The sequence below is a fragment of the Aegilops tauschii genome, chromosome 1, assembly GCF_002575655.3.
Source record: "Aegilops tauschii subsp. strangulata cultivar AL8/78 chromosome 1, Aet v6.0, whole genome shotgun sequence".
Taxonomy (NCBI): Eukaryota; Viridiplantae; Streptophyta; class Magnoliopsida; order Poales; family Poaceae; genus Aegilops; species Aegilops tauschii.
This window is the reverse complement of record NC_053035.3, coordinates 497,518,064-497,533,376: the sequence shown is the minus strand read 5'-3', so window position 1 is coordinate 497,533,376 and position 15,313 is coordinate 497,518,064. Positions and strand designations below refer to the sequence as shown.

General features: G+C 43.2%; 3 protein-coding genes and 1 long non-coding RNA gene across 4 annotated transcripts; 3 read left to right on the top strand and 1 right to left on the bottom strand.

Moving 5' to 3' along the window:
- The first annotated feature begins 2,857 nt into the window (after positions 1-2,857).
- LOC141039208 (structural maintenance of chromosomes protein 3-like) lies at positions 2,858-4,155 on the top strand. Its single transcript, XM_073506534.1, has 3 exons — positions 2,858-2,990; positions 3,630-3,733; positions 4,024-4,155. Exons 1-3 carry the CDS (start codon positions 2,858-2,860, stop codon positions 4,153-4,155), a joined length of 369 nt encoding a protein of 122 aa, XP_073362635.1.
- A 2,970-nt stretch (positions 4,156-7,125) lies between these two features.
- On the top strand, positions 7,126-8,812 carry LOC109742690 (F-box protein At5g07610). Its single transcript, XM_020301788.4, has 2 exons — positions 7,126-7,246; positions 7,344-8,812. Exon 2 carries the CDS (start codon positions 7,356-7,358, stop codon positions 8,538-8,540), a length of 1,185 nt encoding a protein of 394 aa, XP_020157377.1. The 5' UTR covers positions 7,126-7,246; positions 7,344-7,355; the 3' UTR covers positions 8,541-8,812.
- A 264-nt stretch (positions 8,813-9,076) lies between these two features.
- On the bottom strand, positions 9,077-11,517 carry LOC141039207 (tryptophan synthase alpha chain-like). The gene is made up of 4 exons (XM_073506533.1): positions 11,397-11,517; positions 10,992-11,071; positions 10,609-10,677; positions 9,077-9,163 (listed from the first exon to the last, which is right to left on the bottom strand). The coding sequence occupies exons 1-4, from the start codon at positions 11,515-11,517 to the stop codon at positions 9,077-9,079; spliced, it is 357 nt and encodes a 118-aa protein (XP_073362634.1).
- A 278-nt stretch (positions 11,518-11,795) lies between these two features.
- LOC109742670 (uncharacterized) lies at positions 11,796-12,479 on the top strand. The gene is made up of 3 exons (XR_006665441.2): positions 11,796-12,070; positions 12,156-12,301; positions 12,382-12,479. It is a non-coding gene; the product is annotated as an uncharacterized lncRNA (long non-coding RNA).
- The last annotated feature ends 2,834 nt before the right edge of the window (positions 12,480-15,313 follow it).

The following is a 15,313-nucleotide window of genomic DNA, read 5'->3' as shown; positions in this document are numbered from 1 at the left end:
TAAATTGTCCATGGTCATTTTAGTTCTGCAAGTAACTCCTGACTAGACTGTCATACCACTGTCATATGCTATCATCCAGGAAGTGACTTCAACATGACAGTTCTTGCTTGACCTAGTAAGTGTTTATAACTTCAACGAAATTTAGTGGCGAGGTCTCTCCTGCAGCCGCATGTTCAAACATTTATAGCAAAATAAAGAAACGGCAGGTATATTACCAGAATGTATTCAATGTAATAGTATGATGCAAGCATGGCATGCAGGGTCATTTCTCCATTTATTCACACCATATATGTACATTTTAGCACGCTCGTGTTGAAGCCATTTGTAAACACTGAGGAATGCTGTTTTAAAATAAATAAAAACCAAGGAAACCATTGTCATGGCATTGGGACAAAGTGATGATCTTTTGCATCATTTATAACACTAACCTCAATTTATTGACCTGAGCATTCAACACATCGATACAATTTATTCTATCACACAAGAGGATCCTTCGAAATCCGAAGCCAAGATTGTAATGCTACACTTTTAAAACAGAACCAAAAAAACATGATATTTATGTGCCGCCCCCCACAAAACTGCATGTTTTTATGGAAATGCGGCTTTAGGTTCTTGGCCAATTGTTCTAGCTTCTTTAATCCTTCTTCAGGAGAACCAGATTCACCCAACTGCCTCATCAGTGCGCTCCCGACGATCACACCATCTGCGCCTCACCCCGCGATCTGCATTGTAGACAAAATTGAAGCCACAGGGTTGTCAAAGATTGAGCAAACAAAGGAAGGGGGATAGAACAAGATATTTTGCTTAGCAAGAGAGTTGCTGGATATATATGATTTACCTGCTTCACCTGCTCTGGAGTTGACACTCCAAAGCCAACAACAACAGCTTTATCTGCGACCTATAATAATAAGTAGACAATGTTCTATAAGCATTGTTGAACAAGATGTGCATTGCACAATAAGGTAGCAGACCAAAACTAGTTCACTGAGTAACAATAGAGAAAAGACTAAGCAAACCTGCTTGATTTCCTCAAGAAGAGCTTCCACCTTGAAACTTATGTTTGCACGTGTGCCAGTAACTCCAGTACTGCTTACCTGAATAGTAAATATTACTGCAACTTAGCAAGTAGCGTATCATGTAACTGGTTATGCTCAAACAGGTTCAGTAGAATCACAAATGCTCAACCTCAACGATGTCAACTGAATTGCTTTTGTTTATGATTCACAAAGCCAGATGGAGAAGTGACAGGACATAACCAAGGTGTCTCAGTCTTTGTAAGCAGTAGTGTACATTTCATCATATTTTTCAGGTTAGCAATTTGCACAACTAGCACCAGGATACATGTGAAGCCAGCCTCTGTTGAAGAGAAAAAACATGACAGTACAGAAACATGTGCCTTTCTTAAGTTTATGAAGTCAACTTCAGATGATAAATTTCCTCAGCAAAATTTAAAATGACAAACTACTGTACTGTACTCTTGTTAAGTTCTAAAATACACTACATTGGCCATTATGGTAAATTCCCTCAACAAAATTTAAAATGACAAAGTATGAAAAGAGCTAGAGGGCCGGACAGATCAGGTACTGCCTCTTTCACCATAGAGACAACATCCTCAAATGATGCCCCTTCACCCTTAAATGATCCTTTGGCAGCTAATGTCGATGTTGTTAATGCAAAAGAAAAAAACAAAGGGATGATCTGAAGGTAATTTATACAGTTATAGTGTTTCCTTGGGTTTTAACTTGTATAGCTACTATCGACTTGTTTTGTATCATGTACATCGAAGCACAGGTTCTTGAAGCTACTTTGGAGCAGAGTGTGCGAGATGGGGCGAAGGACTTGGAACAGTTGATGAGCAGCAGGAGCTCGTATCTTGTCAAGCAAGATGAGTATATGAAGAAAATCCGAAATTTGGACTCATTGCCTGCTGATGCTTTTGAAACCTATGTTTCCATTTGTTTTACATTGCTAAACTGGCTAACTCAGCTGCACAATACCTTTTTTTATAGTGTTAACCATGCTGTAGTTATTTTCTGGCCAATAATAAAGGTACAAGAGAAAGAACAAGCAGCAGCTGCTTTATGACTGCGCTGAGCATTTGAAGCAACTAGTCGTGCCTGAACTTCACTGAACAGCGGAGAAGACGGGCTGAACTTGATCCTGGTGACGAGGCTCGAGGCAAGTTTTTTGATCAGCACAACTTGTTTCCCTTTTGATTGTCCTAAGACTGGAATCTCATAAAATCTGCTGATTGGTAATGCAGAAATTAGAGAGTTGATATGAGTTTTAGACCAAGGGAAGGATGAATCAATTGAACACACATTTAAAGGAGTTGCAAGGCACTTCCGTGAAGTGTTCTCTTAATTAGTGCAAGGTGTCCGCGGATACTTGGTTATGATGAAGAAAAAGGTTTCGGTTTCCTTGCTTTACCCACCAACTTTGGTCCTGTTTCTTGCACTTCTAGTTCCTAACTCACTCCATTTCTGTAGGATGGTGATGCTGGCGATGATGACATGGATGAGGACGCGCCTCGTGAACCAGATCCTGAAGGGAGTATAGAGAAGTATATTGGTGCGAAAGTCAAGGCATGTGTTCTTTGCAGAGATCTGTTATGTATTCATGCATATATTATTCTAAATTCATCATGGAAATTCAGATGATGGTCCGATACTATTTTCCAAGCTGTCCTGTCAAAAGAAAAAAACTGTTACCAAGTTATTAAACTCTTCCTAAATTACTATGGTGATGACACCCTGTTTGATCTTTCCTCAAAATTATTAATGGCTGTTTCAGGTTTGGAGACTCATGCTTAGTCATGTTTCAGGTTTCCTTCACTGGCAAGGGAGAAACTCAGTCCATGAAGCAGTTGTCTGGAGGGCAGAAGACAGTGGTGGCATTAACACTGATCTTCGCTATCCACGCAGCTCCGTTCTGCCTGTTTGATGAGATTGATGCTGCTCTGGATCCTCAGTGCAGAAGGGCTGTCGGGAGTATCCTTTTAATTATTTATTTCTTTTGCTTTTTAATCCTGGGCATGGAAGAGCCTTCATATGCCTGTTTTTTGAAACGAACATCTCATGGTCTAGTGTCTGTCTAGCTGGGTGCATGCCCAACTATGCCCTCCTGTGTTCATTGAGCTAAATCACATGGTATACAGCTGTGATATATGGCTTGGTGCTCTCACCAACAAAGTCCGATCTACTGTGATCATTGCCATTCTTTGGAACACGTGGAAAAGATGCAATGCTCAGGTTTTCCGAAATGAAACCTGGGGCATCCATCGCATCGCTAGGGCAGCGGCGGAAGACGTTCTTCTTTGGTCCAACCGCTGCAAGAATGCTCAGAAACAATCCCTGCTCAAAGACTGGGGAACCATGTTGCTGTACCTCTCCGCGAGATTATAACCTCTATGTAATCTTTTGTCTTTCTTTTTGTTCCTTTTATCCTCTGTCTCCCCCCATGTACCTCTTGCTACCCCTTGTATTTGGCCCTCACTCGGTAATATATGGTTCAGGCCAGCGTAAGCCCGCCGTTGACTCGTCAAAAAAAAAAACATGGTATACAGCTGCTGCTGAGCTGAGGACATCCAGCCGAATCTTTGCTGCTGCTTTCCTTAAGTACTGTTGTAGGCGTGGTCCGACATCTGGCGTACACCCAGTTCATAGCGGCCACATTCAGGCCAGAGATCCTCAAGGTGGCGGACAAGATCTATGGTGTGACGCGCAAGAACAGGGTGAGCTACAACAACGTGGCGTCCAAGGAGCAGAGCAGGCCATGGACTTGGTCGAGCATGACCAGACGCACAACGCCAGCTGAGGCTCTGCCCAGACTGCGTGTTGTTCGTCTTTAACATTTTCAGTTGGAATCTTGGCAGTCCATCGTACATTCCTCTACTGCATGATACCTGGTCGTGTGTGTTGCCATTCCTCTCTACTCCTGGACATTGTAGGCCACTCGCTGTTAAATGTAGCTGTGCATATGTAGTTTAGCTAGCCTTTGGACTGGTAACCCGTTTGTGCATAGCTGGTCTGCCGCAGCCTAGGAATCATTCAGGATGGGGAGGACATCACCGAAGCGGCGATCAGCGCCCTGGAGCTCAAGTTCAAGGAGCAGATTTCTGACGAGGTGGTCAAGGCCTTAGATGTTGAAACTTGATGGCGCTGCTGCTCCGGCAGTTGAGGAGGCCCTGATAAATCATGGTGGAGCTGAGGCCTTTATTTTATTTTATTTTATTTTATTTTATTTTTTGCGGGAAAGGAGCTGAGGCTTTTGACCATGAAGAGGAGCTACAGTTACGTCCTGTCATATCGTGAGTCTCCCTCCAAGAGATCAAACTCACAGTTGTGGATCAATTTGTGGCGGCCTTCCTGGGACTGGGAGGCCATCGTCTTGGTAGCTTTGACCAGTTGCCGGCTGTCCTCATGCATGCTATATACAGTATTGCTCTGGGATGAGAATGTGGTTGTGGCAACCCAGTTTCTGTCTCTCTGCGGATGTCCAAATCCACGCCGATGAATTGGAGACCCCAATCACATTCTCCTGGTCTCCAACCTAGCTTCTGGCCCTCCCTACTCTTGCTTCTGTTTTGATTGATTGTGGGAAAACGCCTCGTGTCGTGTCGTGTGAGGGGGGTTACAAGTTACAACATAAATGGATTGTTGCTATGAGACGATGCCAAGATGTTGGATGATCCTCGACTACCCCCTTGCCTCAGCTTATAAGGGGGAACGAGGCCTAGGGTTACAAATTTTCGTAACTGATCTAGAGCCCTGATCGAGTGAGGGATCCTTGGCGTGCACGCCAAGATGATGAACCTTCCAAAAGACAGACCTCCTATGGAGCACAGGGCCCATGCCGTATCCTGGCTTAGTGCGCATTGAGGCCAGCCTCCCAGCCGATAACATATTTCCACTAATCAGTGCAAACTGCAAACCTATTTCCCTAACATGCTCATATATTACTCCCTCAATATCTCAAAACAAAAACAAATGCAAGGAGCCCCCAAAGCCGGGGGTTCCTGCTGCAACACTGCCTGAGTTGCCTCCTTTCTTCATTGTGTCCACCACCACCTCCATTCAGCAATTTTTTGTTGTTGTAACCCACCTGTTCGTCTTCGTTCGTGTTTTTTTAGGTTGGATCCTTTTGATCTACACTCTTCATCCGCGGCGGTTGCGGTTCTGGTGTGTTGGTTCTACGGGGCCTTAGCATGGCGACTTCCCGACTGTCTACTACAACAAGGTTTGTCCGGCTCCGGCGAGAGAGGGGCGATGACAGCGGCGTGCCTTCGGCTCGCTTCAGTGCTTGTAGTCGTCGCTAGGTGGTCTACGGATCTGGATGTAATTTTTATTATTTCTAGTGTTCATTGTACTACCATGATTGAAGATGAATAGATTGGAAGTTTTTCCCAAAAAAAAACCCACCTGTCCGGCAAGGACAAAACCATTACATGGGCAATTGCCTCCGCCATGGGCCCATGGCTGCCGAGTCCATGTGGGGGCATTATGTAGTCACTCCCAAAAGTCATATTCTGCTCGTGATGAATAGTAAAATCACAAAAAATGAAAATAAATTTAAAAATTCTGATTTTTTTGCGGTGAACTTCGACAAATGTTTTCAATGCTTGATTTTTTTATGGTGAAACGACATTCGTAAAAGTCGTGGCAAAAAAATAGCAATATCAGCACTCCAAAATGCTTTTGAAAATAACACTTTTGGATCATCGATTTTTTTCCACAACTTCCACGAATGTCATTTCGCAATCAAATTTTGTGAGCAAAACATTTGTCAATGTTTGCACCAAAAAAAAATTCCAGTTACTCCCCGCTATAAAATTTCCATGATCATCACATAGTGCTGCTCAGAAGGCAGACGCACCATTCTCTAGGAGGCAACAATATTTGCAATAAAGTTTAGTGCGAAATCTTGTCACATGATGTTCAATTGTACTAGCATAATATTTGTGAGGCCACCACTTTCTTTTTCTTTTATTACTGAAAATATGGGGCCTGCATTTTGGCTCAAGTAATTAAGTGCCTAGAAAAATAATTTTTTGGGGGAAATGATTAGCATCCACCGGCGGATTGCTCCCAAACATCAACCGCCTCCATCGCCTACCACGTTTCCATGTGGCCCTGCCTGTTCTCCACCTTTCCTTCCCCAAAAACATCAAAATCCTATCGCTCTCGTCTCACGTGGAACAGTTGCAGGGCCTCAGCTCGCACGGGCATCGATTGAAAAAAAGATTATAAATTTCCGCAACAAGACCTCTGTTGCAGAATAATTCTGCAACAAGACCTTTGTTGCGAAAAAATTCTGCAAATTTTCTGACTTCCGTAATAATACTTTTGTCACAAAAAATTCTGCGACAAGACCTCTGTTGCAAAGAAAAAAAATGCTACAAGACCTTTGTTGCAAAAAATCTGCAACTAGACATATGCTGTAAAAGTTTCTACAATATCACCCATGTTGCAAAAGTCCTTCCGCAACATCATCTATGTTACTCCCTCCGTTATTTTAGTCTGCATATAAGGTTTGGTCAAAGTCAAGCTTTGTAGAGTTTGACTAACTTTATATTAAAAAATATAAACATTCACAATATGAAATCAATATTATCAGATGCACCATGATACGTTTTTTCATACTATATAGTTTTTCATACTATATAGTTTTAGTATTGTAGATGTTCATATTCTTTATGTAAATTTGGTCAAAATTTGTGTAGTTTGACTTTGAACAAATCTTATATGCGGAGTAAAAAAAACGAAGGGAGTACAAAAGATGAAGATATGTTGCAAAAAAGTGAAGACATTTTTTTTCAACAAACCTCTATTTAAAAAAAAAAATCTGCAACAAGATCCCCTTTGCAAACAAAATCTGCAACACATGCCGTGTTTCAGAAAGGTAAATAGTGGAAGATGGGTAGATCGGATGGATATCCTCGCGTCCATCCAACAGCCAGCGAGGCGGCGGATATTTTCTAGTTATCCGCCGGCCGACTTTTTTTTTAGCTTCGATTTTTTTTGAGCTTAGAAAATCATGTGCTCTATCTAATCTAAGGCACATTTTGGGCCGAGAGGCCGCCGCAATTGTGTTTTATCCTTGGGCCGCCAAACACGGAGCAGAGTGCGTTTTTTTCAGTGAGAGCAGAGTCCCCTTCCGGTGGTTTCGGCAGCTCGCCTCCGCCATCTCCGCCGCCGTCGTCGTCGCCGTCGTCCCGTTCGTCGCCGCCATCCCCATCGCGTTTGAGGTGTGAGGTTTGTCGCCCTCCTCCCCTCTCCTTCTCCTCACCTTCGGTTTGAGGAAGCGCATCTCATCAAAACCCTAAGCGCCTCTGCCATTCGCAGCACCCCCTTGGGATGGAGAAGAGGAAGAAGGAGGAGGAGGAGGAGGAGAATCCGCCGGCAGCGGAGAGCCTCTGGGGCGACCTGCTCCCGGAGATCCAGTCGGAGATCCTGTCGCGGGTGCCATACCGGTCGCTCTGCCGCTTCAAGTGCGTGTCCACGGCGTGGCTGGCGCTCTGCTCCGACCCGGCCGTCCGCAGGAGGTCGCCGCAGACGCTCTCCGGCTTCTTCTGCTACTCCCAAGTGGACGTCGGCGACGGCCGGCGCCATTACGGCGTCAGCTTCCTCAACCTGTCCGGGTGGGGCCGGCCGATGGTCGACGACCCCTCCCTCAGCTTCGTGCGCGGCTACTGCCACGTCACGCCCATTCACTGCTGCGGCGGCATCCTCATCTGCTGCTGCTGGAAGTTTGACATGAGCGACGAGGCGGATTTTGTCGTGTGCAACCCTGCCACCAAGGAGATCTGGGCCGTGCTGCCGGTGCCCCGGAACGAGATGATGACGCGCCTCAACACCGCTCGCCTGTGCTTTGACCCCGCCGCTCCCCGCCGCTTCAAGGTGTTTGTGTTCGTGCAAAGTTTCGCTGGGGTTCAGAGGGTGGAGGTCTACTCTTCAGACACCGGGCAGTGGACCTCCGTTGGGAGTGCGTGGAGCTCCCAGAACCTCATGATTGGCGAGGAATCGGGATGCGTCTACTTCAATGGATCTCTGCATCTGGCTGTCTGCCATCCTGTGGTCAAGGTGGACTGGGAGGGAGTGATACGCTCCATGGTCACTTTTGACGCAGAGAGGGAAACCTGGAGGAGGATCCGTATGCCGGACACCAGCAATAACGGTTTCTTTGGGCTGTCGCAGGGACGCCTATACACCGCGCGTGTAGAAAATGAAGGTAAATGCCGGCTCTTGGTCTGGGTTCTCGAGGATCATGCTAGCGGACTGTGGACCTTGAAGTGTACTGCCAGCATTCTTGAACTGCTAGGAAGCCCTTGCCGTGCACCCAACGAATTCTACCAGCCGGTTGCGATCCATCCAGAGTGCAATCTGATATTCCTTCAAGATGCGGGGCAGGAAGCATTGCTTATGTCCTACAATATGGATACCGGTAAACTGGATATTGTCTGCTCTCTTGGAGACCGCTGGGCGCAAAGATTTCACCCGTACATTCCCTGTTTTGTGGAGAAGCCGCCCGTTCCTCAGTGAATTTTGGAGCAGCTTCACATTTGCCGAGTCGGCGTGGCTCCGGTGCCTTCATGAGAATCAGATGTCGGGTATGGTCCAAGTATCGATGGTTTTAGGTGTTGATTGGATAGGTGCTCTTTCTATCCAGTTATTTAGTGCTAGTACCTTCAGTCTGCAGCTTGTTATGGATCACAGTTAAATTATTGATATCTTCCTGTTCTGATGCATTTGAAAGTAGTACTCTGTCATATGTTATTTGAAACGGATGTCTCCTTTGGAGTGATTTAACAGTACCTTGGAATCTTGGATCAACTTCTCTGAATTTTTGTACATTCTGGGAGATTCCTTCAGTGAATTCTGCTCGCATTGTGTCAACCAATACCAATATGTGCTAGCCTGAGAACACAATTATATTTTATTCCTTTTAGAGGAAGAGAATATAATTGCAATCTTTCCCCTCAAAAAAAAAAAAAGAATAGCACAAGTGATTCAGTGACACCACTAGTGAAGATTGGATATGGAATGCCACACAGGTTCAGTGTTCATCACCATCACTCTTAGCACCCCATAGTGTCCTTGTTCTGAGTAAACTGTCCAAGGCCATTATAGTTCTGCGATGAATTCCTGACTAGACTGCTATACCACTGTCATATGCAGTGGCTTGTAAACTTTAATACAGCTACTGGAAACTTTTGTGAAGGTAGGATTGTCATTGAATAGCGATAACAGCATGAATAGGAATGCAAATGAAAATATATGCTTTGTTTTTTCATGACATAAACTACAAAAATAAAGTTGAACGCAAACTTTAGTCAAAAAGTAGATGTTTGGTTTCCTTTGAGAATGGAGTTCATATCTATATGTGAGGTTCAGGTCGACCAGCAAATTCATTTTTATTTTGATTGGTTCTTCGATCTTATAAGATTGTACTACTGCCCAGTTAATTTTACAAACTGGATGACAAATCTTCCTGGGTATTTAACTGAAACAGTAATTAGCATCCATTTATATAGTAAAAAAAGCAAAAAGGGATTGCTATATCAAACCAGAAAGATGTATCATCCAGGAAGTTGACTTCGACATGACAGTTCTTGCTCAACCTAGGAAGTATTTCTAGCTTTTATTGAAATTTAGCGCCTGGGTCTCTCTCATACAGCTGACTGTTCGAAAAGTTTATAGCAAAATAAAGAACGACAGGCATATTAACCGGGTCATTCCTCCATTTATTCACACTATATGTACTAGCACTGCCATGTTGAAACCACCTGTACAATGATAAACACTGAGGAATGCTGTTTATTTCATTAAAAAAAAAGGAAATCATTGACATGGGATTGGGACAAAGGGATGTTATCTTTGCATCATTTATAGCAGACCAAAACTCTAGTTCACTGAGTAACAATAAAGAAAGACTTGGCAAACCTGCTTAATTTCCTGAAGAAGTGCTTACCTGAATAGCAAATATTACTGCAACTTAGCAAATAGCCTATCATGTGACAACTTACGCTCAAACAGATTCAGTAGAATCGCGAATAGTCAACCTCAACAATGTCAAGTCAAGTGAATCCCGTTTGTCTATGATTCATAAGGCCAAATGGAGAAGCGCCAGAACATAACCAAGGCGTCTCAGTCTTTTTAAACAGTAGTGTACATTTCATTATAATTTTCAGTTTAGCAGTTAGCACAGCTAGCACCAGGATGCATGTCAGCACAAAAGCATGCCAAGACAGCCTCTGTTGAAGAGAAAAAACATGACAGGACAGAAGCATGTGTCCTCAAGTTTATGAAGTCAACTCCAGATGATGAAATTCTCTCAACAAAGGTTAGATGATAAACTACTGTACTCTTCTTAAGTTTTAAAATACACCCTTCTTAAGGGCCGAAGCATGTCTCTTCTTAAGTTTATGAAGTCAACTTCAGATGATAAATTCCCTCAACTTAAGATGATAAACCACTCTACTCTTCTTAAGTTTTAAAATACACACTATGTTGGCCATTATGAGATCTTTCTGATCAGCAATAAGGAGAATATGCTATATGAGAACAGATTTTAAGAGAGCAAAATTGATTCCGAGTTATGAACACTTACAAGATAAACAAATCCTTCTGAAGCCTTTGTAATTCTCCCCATTCTTTCTGTTGGTGTTTTTAGTAACACCTGCAGGCATTAATGTAAGACATAACAAAAATGATGTTACCAACTTAACAAACAAAAGAGGCATCTTTAATATTCCCAACTAATCAACACCTGATGCTGAGTATTTCTTCAACATTCCAGAATCCAGACTAATCAGCATCTTAAATTACAGAAAAGCAATGAGCCAATAAGCGTAACTCATCATTATGCATCAGTGCTTAAATAAGAAATATCAAGCGTGGCCTTTCTTCAAAGATAGGGAGAGTTAAAGAGAATATTCAACCCTTTTTTGTTGAGACACAAGAGATGGAAAAATGGATAATGCAAAAGAGAGCCTGCCAGCTCAAGGTGTTCTTGGCAGCCCCGCTTCTCAAAATGTCTGTCTCTTCCAGAGGAACATCAGGTACCACAAGACCTGCAGCATGGTAATACATATGCAACTTGATTGTCACAGTGAGAATAGAACTTCACAACAGCAACAAAGTGCCATATTACTAACATCACTGTACAGCGTGTAAACTATTGTCATGTAAAATATAGCTGTGGATATATGTCTATGTCTATGCTGTTATGCAGCTTTTAATTCCTCAATCTTCTACCTGAAATCTTGTGCACTAGTAAAAACTAACATACAGGAGAAGCGGTGCCGCATTTCAGATAATTAACAAGGTGGCCATATGAGTTGAATGACATTTTAATGTAGAACATCACTTAACCTATGGGAAACTATAAGGCATTACCATGTGCACCGGCTTCTTTAACAACAGACATGAAGTTGGTGACACCATGCTTCAGGATCGGGTTGTAATATGTGAAAAGCGCTAGAAGGCAGGACATATCAGGTACCACCTCTTTCACCATTGAGACACCATCCTCAAATGTTCCCCCCTAACCCCCTTAAAAGATCTTTTGGGCAGCTAATGTCGATGCTGTTAATGCCAATTCAAGAAAGATGGAGCAACGGAAAAATGATCTGAAGGTAATTCATACAGCTATAGTGTTTCCTTGGGGTTTAACTTGTATAGCTACTGTTGACTTGTTATGTGTCATGTACATCTAAACACAGGCTCTTGAAGCTACTTTGGAGCAGACTGTGCAAGATGAGGGACTTGGAACAGTTGATGAGCAGCAGGAGCACCGAGCACGTATCTTGTCAAGCAAGATGAGTATATGAAGAAAATCCGAGATTTAGGCTCAATTGCCTGCTGATGCTAAACTGGCTAACTAAGCCGCACAATACCTTTTTTTATAGTGTTAACCATGCTGTAGTTATTTTCTGGCCAATAATAAAGGTACAAGAGAAAGAACAAGCAGCAGCTGCTTTATGACTGCACTGAGCATTTGAAGTAATTAGTCCTTCCTGAACTTCACTGAACAGCGGAGAAGACGCGCTGAACTTGATGCTGATGACGAGGTAAGCTTTCCGATCAGCAAAACTTGTTTCCCTTTTGATTGTCCTAAGACTAGAATCTCATAAAATCTGCTGATTGGTAATGCAGAAATTAGAGAGTTGATATGAGTTTTAGACCAAGGGAAGGATGAATCAATTGAACACACATTTAAAGGAGTTGCAAGGCACTTCCGTGAAGTGTTCTCTTAATTAGTGCAAGGTGTCCGCGGATACTTGGTTATGATGAAGAAAAAGGTTTCGGTTTCCTTGCTTTACCCACCAACTTTGGTCCTGTTTCTTGCACTTCTAGTTCCTAACTCACTCCATTTCTGTAGGATGGTGATGCTGGCGATGATGACATGGATGAGGACGCGCCTCGTGAACCAGATCCTGAAGGGAGTATAGAGAAGTATATTGGTGCGAAAGTCAAGGCATGTGTTCTTTGCAGATATCTGTTATGTATTCATGCACATATTATTCGAAATCTATCATAGAAATTTAGATGATACTATTTCCCAAGCTGTCCTGTCAAAAAAAAACTATTCCCCAGTTAGTAAGCTCTTCCCGAATCACTATGGTGATGACACCCTGTTTGTTTTTTCCTCAAATTTGTTAAAGGCTGTGTGTTTGGAGACTCATGCTTAGTCATGTTTCAGGTTTCCTTCACTGGCAAGGGAGAAACTCTGTTCTGTCTGCCTCATCAATAAAAATGGGGCGGGGGGGAAACCCCTATCTTTCAAAAAAAAAGAAAGGCAGTGGTGGCATTAACACTGATCTTCACTATCCAACGATGTGATCCAGCTCCGTTCTACCTGTTTATCCTCGCCATAGAAGAGCCTTCATATGCCTGTTTTTTGAAACGAACATCTCCTGGTCTAGTGTCTGTCTAGCTGGGTATGCCCAACTATGCCCTCCTGTGTTCATTGAGCTGAATCACATGGTATACAGCTGCTGCTGGGAACATCCATCCGAATATTTGCCGCTGCTTTCGGCAAGTCCTGTTGTGGGCGTGGTCAGGCGTCTGGCCGACCTGGTGGACACGCAGTTCATAGCCACCACATTGAGGCCAGAGATCCTCAAGGTGGCGGACAAGATCTACGGAACAGGGTGAGCTATATCAACGTGGCGTCCAAGGAGCAGAGCAGGCCATGGACTTTGTCGAGCATGACCAGACGCACAACGCCAGCTGAGGCCGACAGAAGCTCTGCCCAGACCGTGCGTGTTGTTCATCTTAACATTTTCAGTTAAATCTTGGCAGCCCTTATCATACGCACGACTATCTTTGTTTCCCGCGGAAAGATGCTAGCACAGGAAGGCGTGTGTGTTGGCATTCCTCTACTCCTGGACATTGTAGGCCACTAGCTGTGTATATGTAGTTAGCCTTTGGACTGGTAACCTGTTTGAGTATGCTTAGGAGTCGTTGGATTGGTAAAATTTGTTTAAGTATGCTTTGGGAACATGAGCGTGATTGGAAACGCACGTTTTTAGATTCATCTATTTGTACCGCACTGCTGCAAAATTTGGCCCATCTGGAGCCTGCTGATAACCCGAGAAATAAGAGTTATGTTCTTCGGTGTCTTCTATTATGTAAAAGTATGTTACAATGGCAAGGAAAAAAGAGAACAAATAAACGCCTAGTCTAGAGCACACAAACCAAGCCAAACTAACCAATCCCATATTTTGGAAGAGAATACATGACTTAAAAATTGTCAGTTAAGCACTGTTGGAACATTGCAGCATGCTTGTTCTTGATCTTCCATTGGAGAAGAACTAGGTCTTGTCGTTCCTCTGTAACCAGATATTCCAGCAACCATACTGAAAGGACTTGGAAGAGATTCCATAGTAAGAATTGCATCTTCACAAACAAAAGTGCCTTTTTTCCTGTTGGCGGTGAGAGAATCCTAACATGTTTGTGCAACATGACAATCCCAGAGTAGATGATAAATGGTCTCCTCAGCCTCTTGATTACAGATTGGGCAGTGGTAGTCCTCCAGAAGGAAACCTTTCCTGTGAAGCAGGGATCTAGTGTTCACTCTGTTGTGAGCAACAAGCCAAAAATAAATAAATAATTATGCTACAATCTGCTTGAGCTCCCCCAAATGAGCTTGTAGATAGGGTGTTCATCCAGCTCTCCCAGCAGATAATTATACATTTTCTTCGATGAGAATTTAGTGGTGACTCCATTGCAGGTCCAAACATCCTTGCCAGAGATATCCAAATCAGGTATTAGGTCCTGTAACTGCAGATACTGGTTATAAGCTTGAGTGGATAAAGGCATATGAAAAAGCTCAGTCCAGTTTGGGTGTTCCTTGAAATTTCTTAGAGATAACTTGGTGTTCTTGGCATAGGAGTGAAGTTCTGGGAATTGGACTGAGAGTGGTTGTGTGTTCCAGTGATCATACCAAAACATAGAGGATTCTCCACTTACAATCTTACAGGTGCTGGCCTGCTTAAAAGTTGGTATCAGATGTGATTCCACCAAAGAGATCCTTCCAACTTATCCATGGGTAGGGCAGTACTATAATATTTCTCCCAAATAAGGTTTATTCAAGGAATGTCCTGCTTATTGAAGAACTTGAAAATGTTGTTTAGTAGAAGTGCTTTGTTTTGGATAGTAGTATCAAGGATACTTAGCCCACCATTGAGCTTTGGTTTACAGATCTTTTCCTAGGCTATAAGAGCAGAACCTTTGTTATCCATGCCAAACTTCCTCCACAACAGGTGTTGAAGATACTTGTTGATTTGCTTAATTACTCCAACTAGGAGAGCTAGAGAGCACATGAAGAAGGTGGGTAGAGAGGAAAAAGGCGGACTCGATTAGTAGCAGCCTTCCATCATAGGACAACATTGTATAGCAACCAGCTAATCTTCTTTCTGCGCACATCATCAAAGGGTTGGAGTCTTCAATTTTAGGCGTATTGATGCTCATCGGCAAACCTAGATATGTGAAGGGGAAGGATTCTTGTTGGCAACCCAAAGATGGCAGCCAATCAACAGGCACATTTATAGGCACCAGGACAAACTTACTGTAATTGACTTTAAGTCCAGAGAAATCTACAATGTGAAGAATGAGATTCTTGACATGCATTAGCTGCCTTGTATCTGCGGGAAGTACCAAAACAATATCATCTACATACTCAATTATGGGGAACTATGGATTAGTTGTTGAGCAAATTGGAGGTTGGATGAGTTGATGTTGATGTGCTTCATCAAAAATAGATTGTAGCAGGTCTGTAGCCAGAACAAATAGGAGGGGAGAGAGAGGAT

What these genes read in the sequence shown, in the direction of transcription:
- LOC141039207 (XM_073506533.1), bottom strand. Translation starts at nt 11,517, where the DNA reads ATGGTGAAAGAGGTGGTACCTGATATGTCCTGCCTTCTAGCGCTTTTC. An exon ending in TAAAGAAGCCGGTGCACATG is followed by an intron (nt 11,072 to 11,396) that starts GTAATGCCTTAT and finishes ACCATGCTGCAG; the next exon opens with GTCTTGTGGTACCTGATGTT. An exon ending in AGAACACCTTGAGCTGGCAG is followed by an intron (nt 10,678 to 10,991) that starts GCTCTCTTTTGC and finishes TAATGCCTGCAG; the next exon opens with GTGTTACTAAAAACACCAAC.
- LOC141039208 (XM_073506534.1), top strand. Translation starts at nt 2,858, where the DNA reads ATGAAGCAGTTGTCTGGAGGGCAGAAGACAGTGGTGGCATTAACACTG. An exon ending in GTGCAGAAGGGCTGTCGGGA is followed by an intron (nt 2,991 to 3,629) that starts GTATCCTTTTAA and finishes GTACTGTTGTAG; the next exon opens with GCGTGGTCCGACATCTGGCG. An exon ending in GTGTGACGCGCAAGAACAGG is followed by an intron (nt 3,734 to 4,023) that starts GTGAGCTACAAC and finishes GTTTGTGCATAG; the next exon opens with CTGGTCTGCCGCAGCCTAGG.
- LOC109742690 (XM_020301788.4), top strand. Translation starts at nt 7,356, where the DNA reads ATGGAGAAGAGGAAGAAGGAGGAGGAGGAGGAGGAGAATCCGCCGGCA.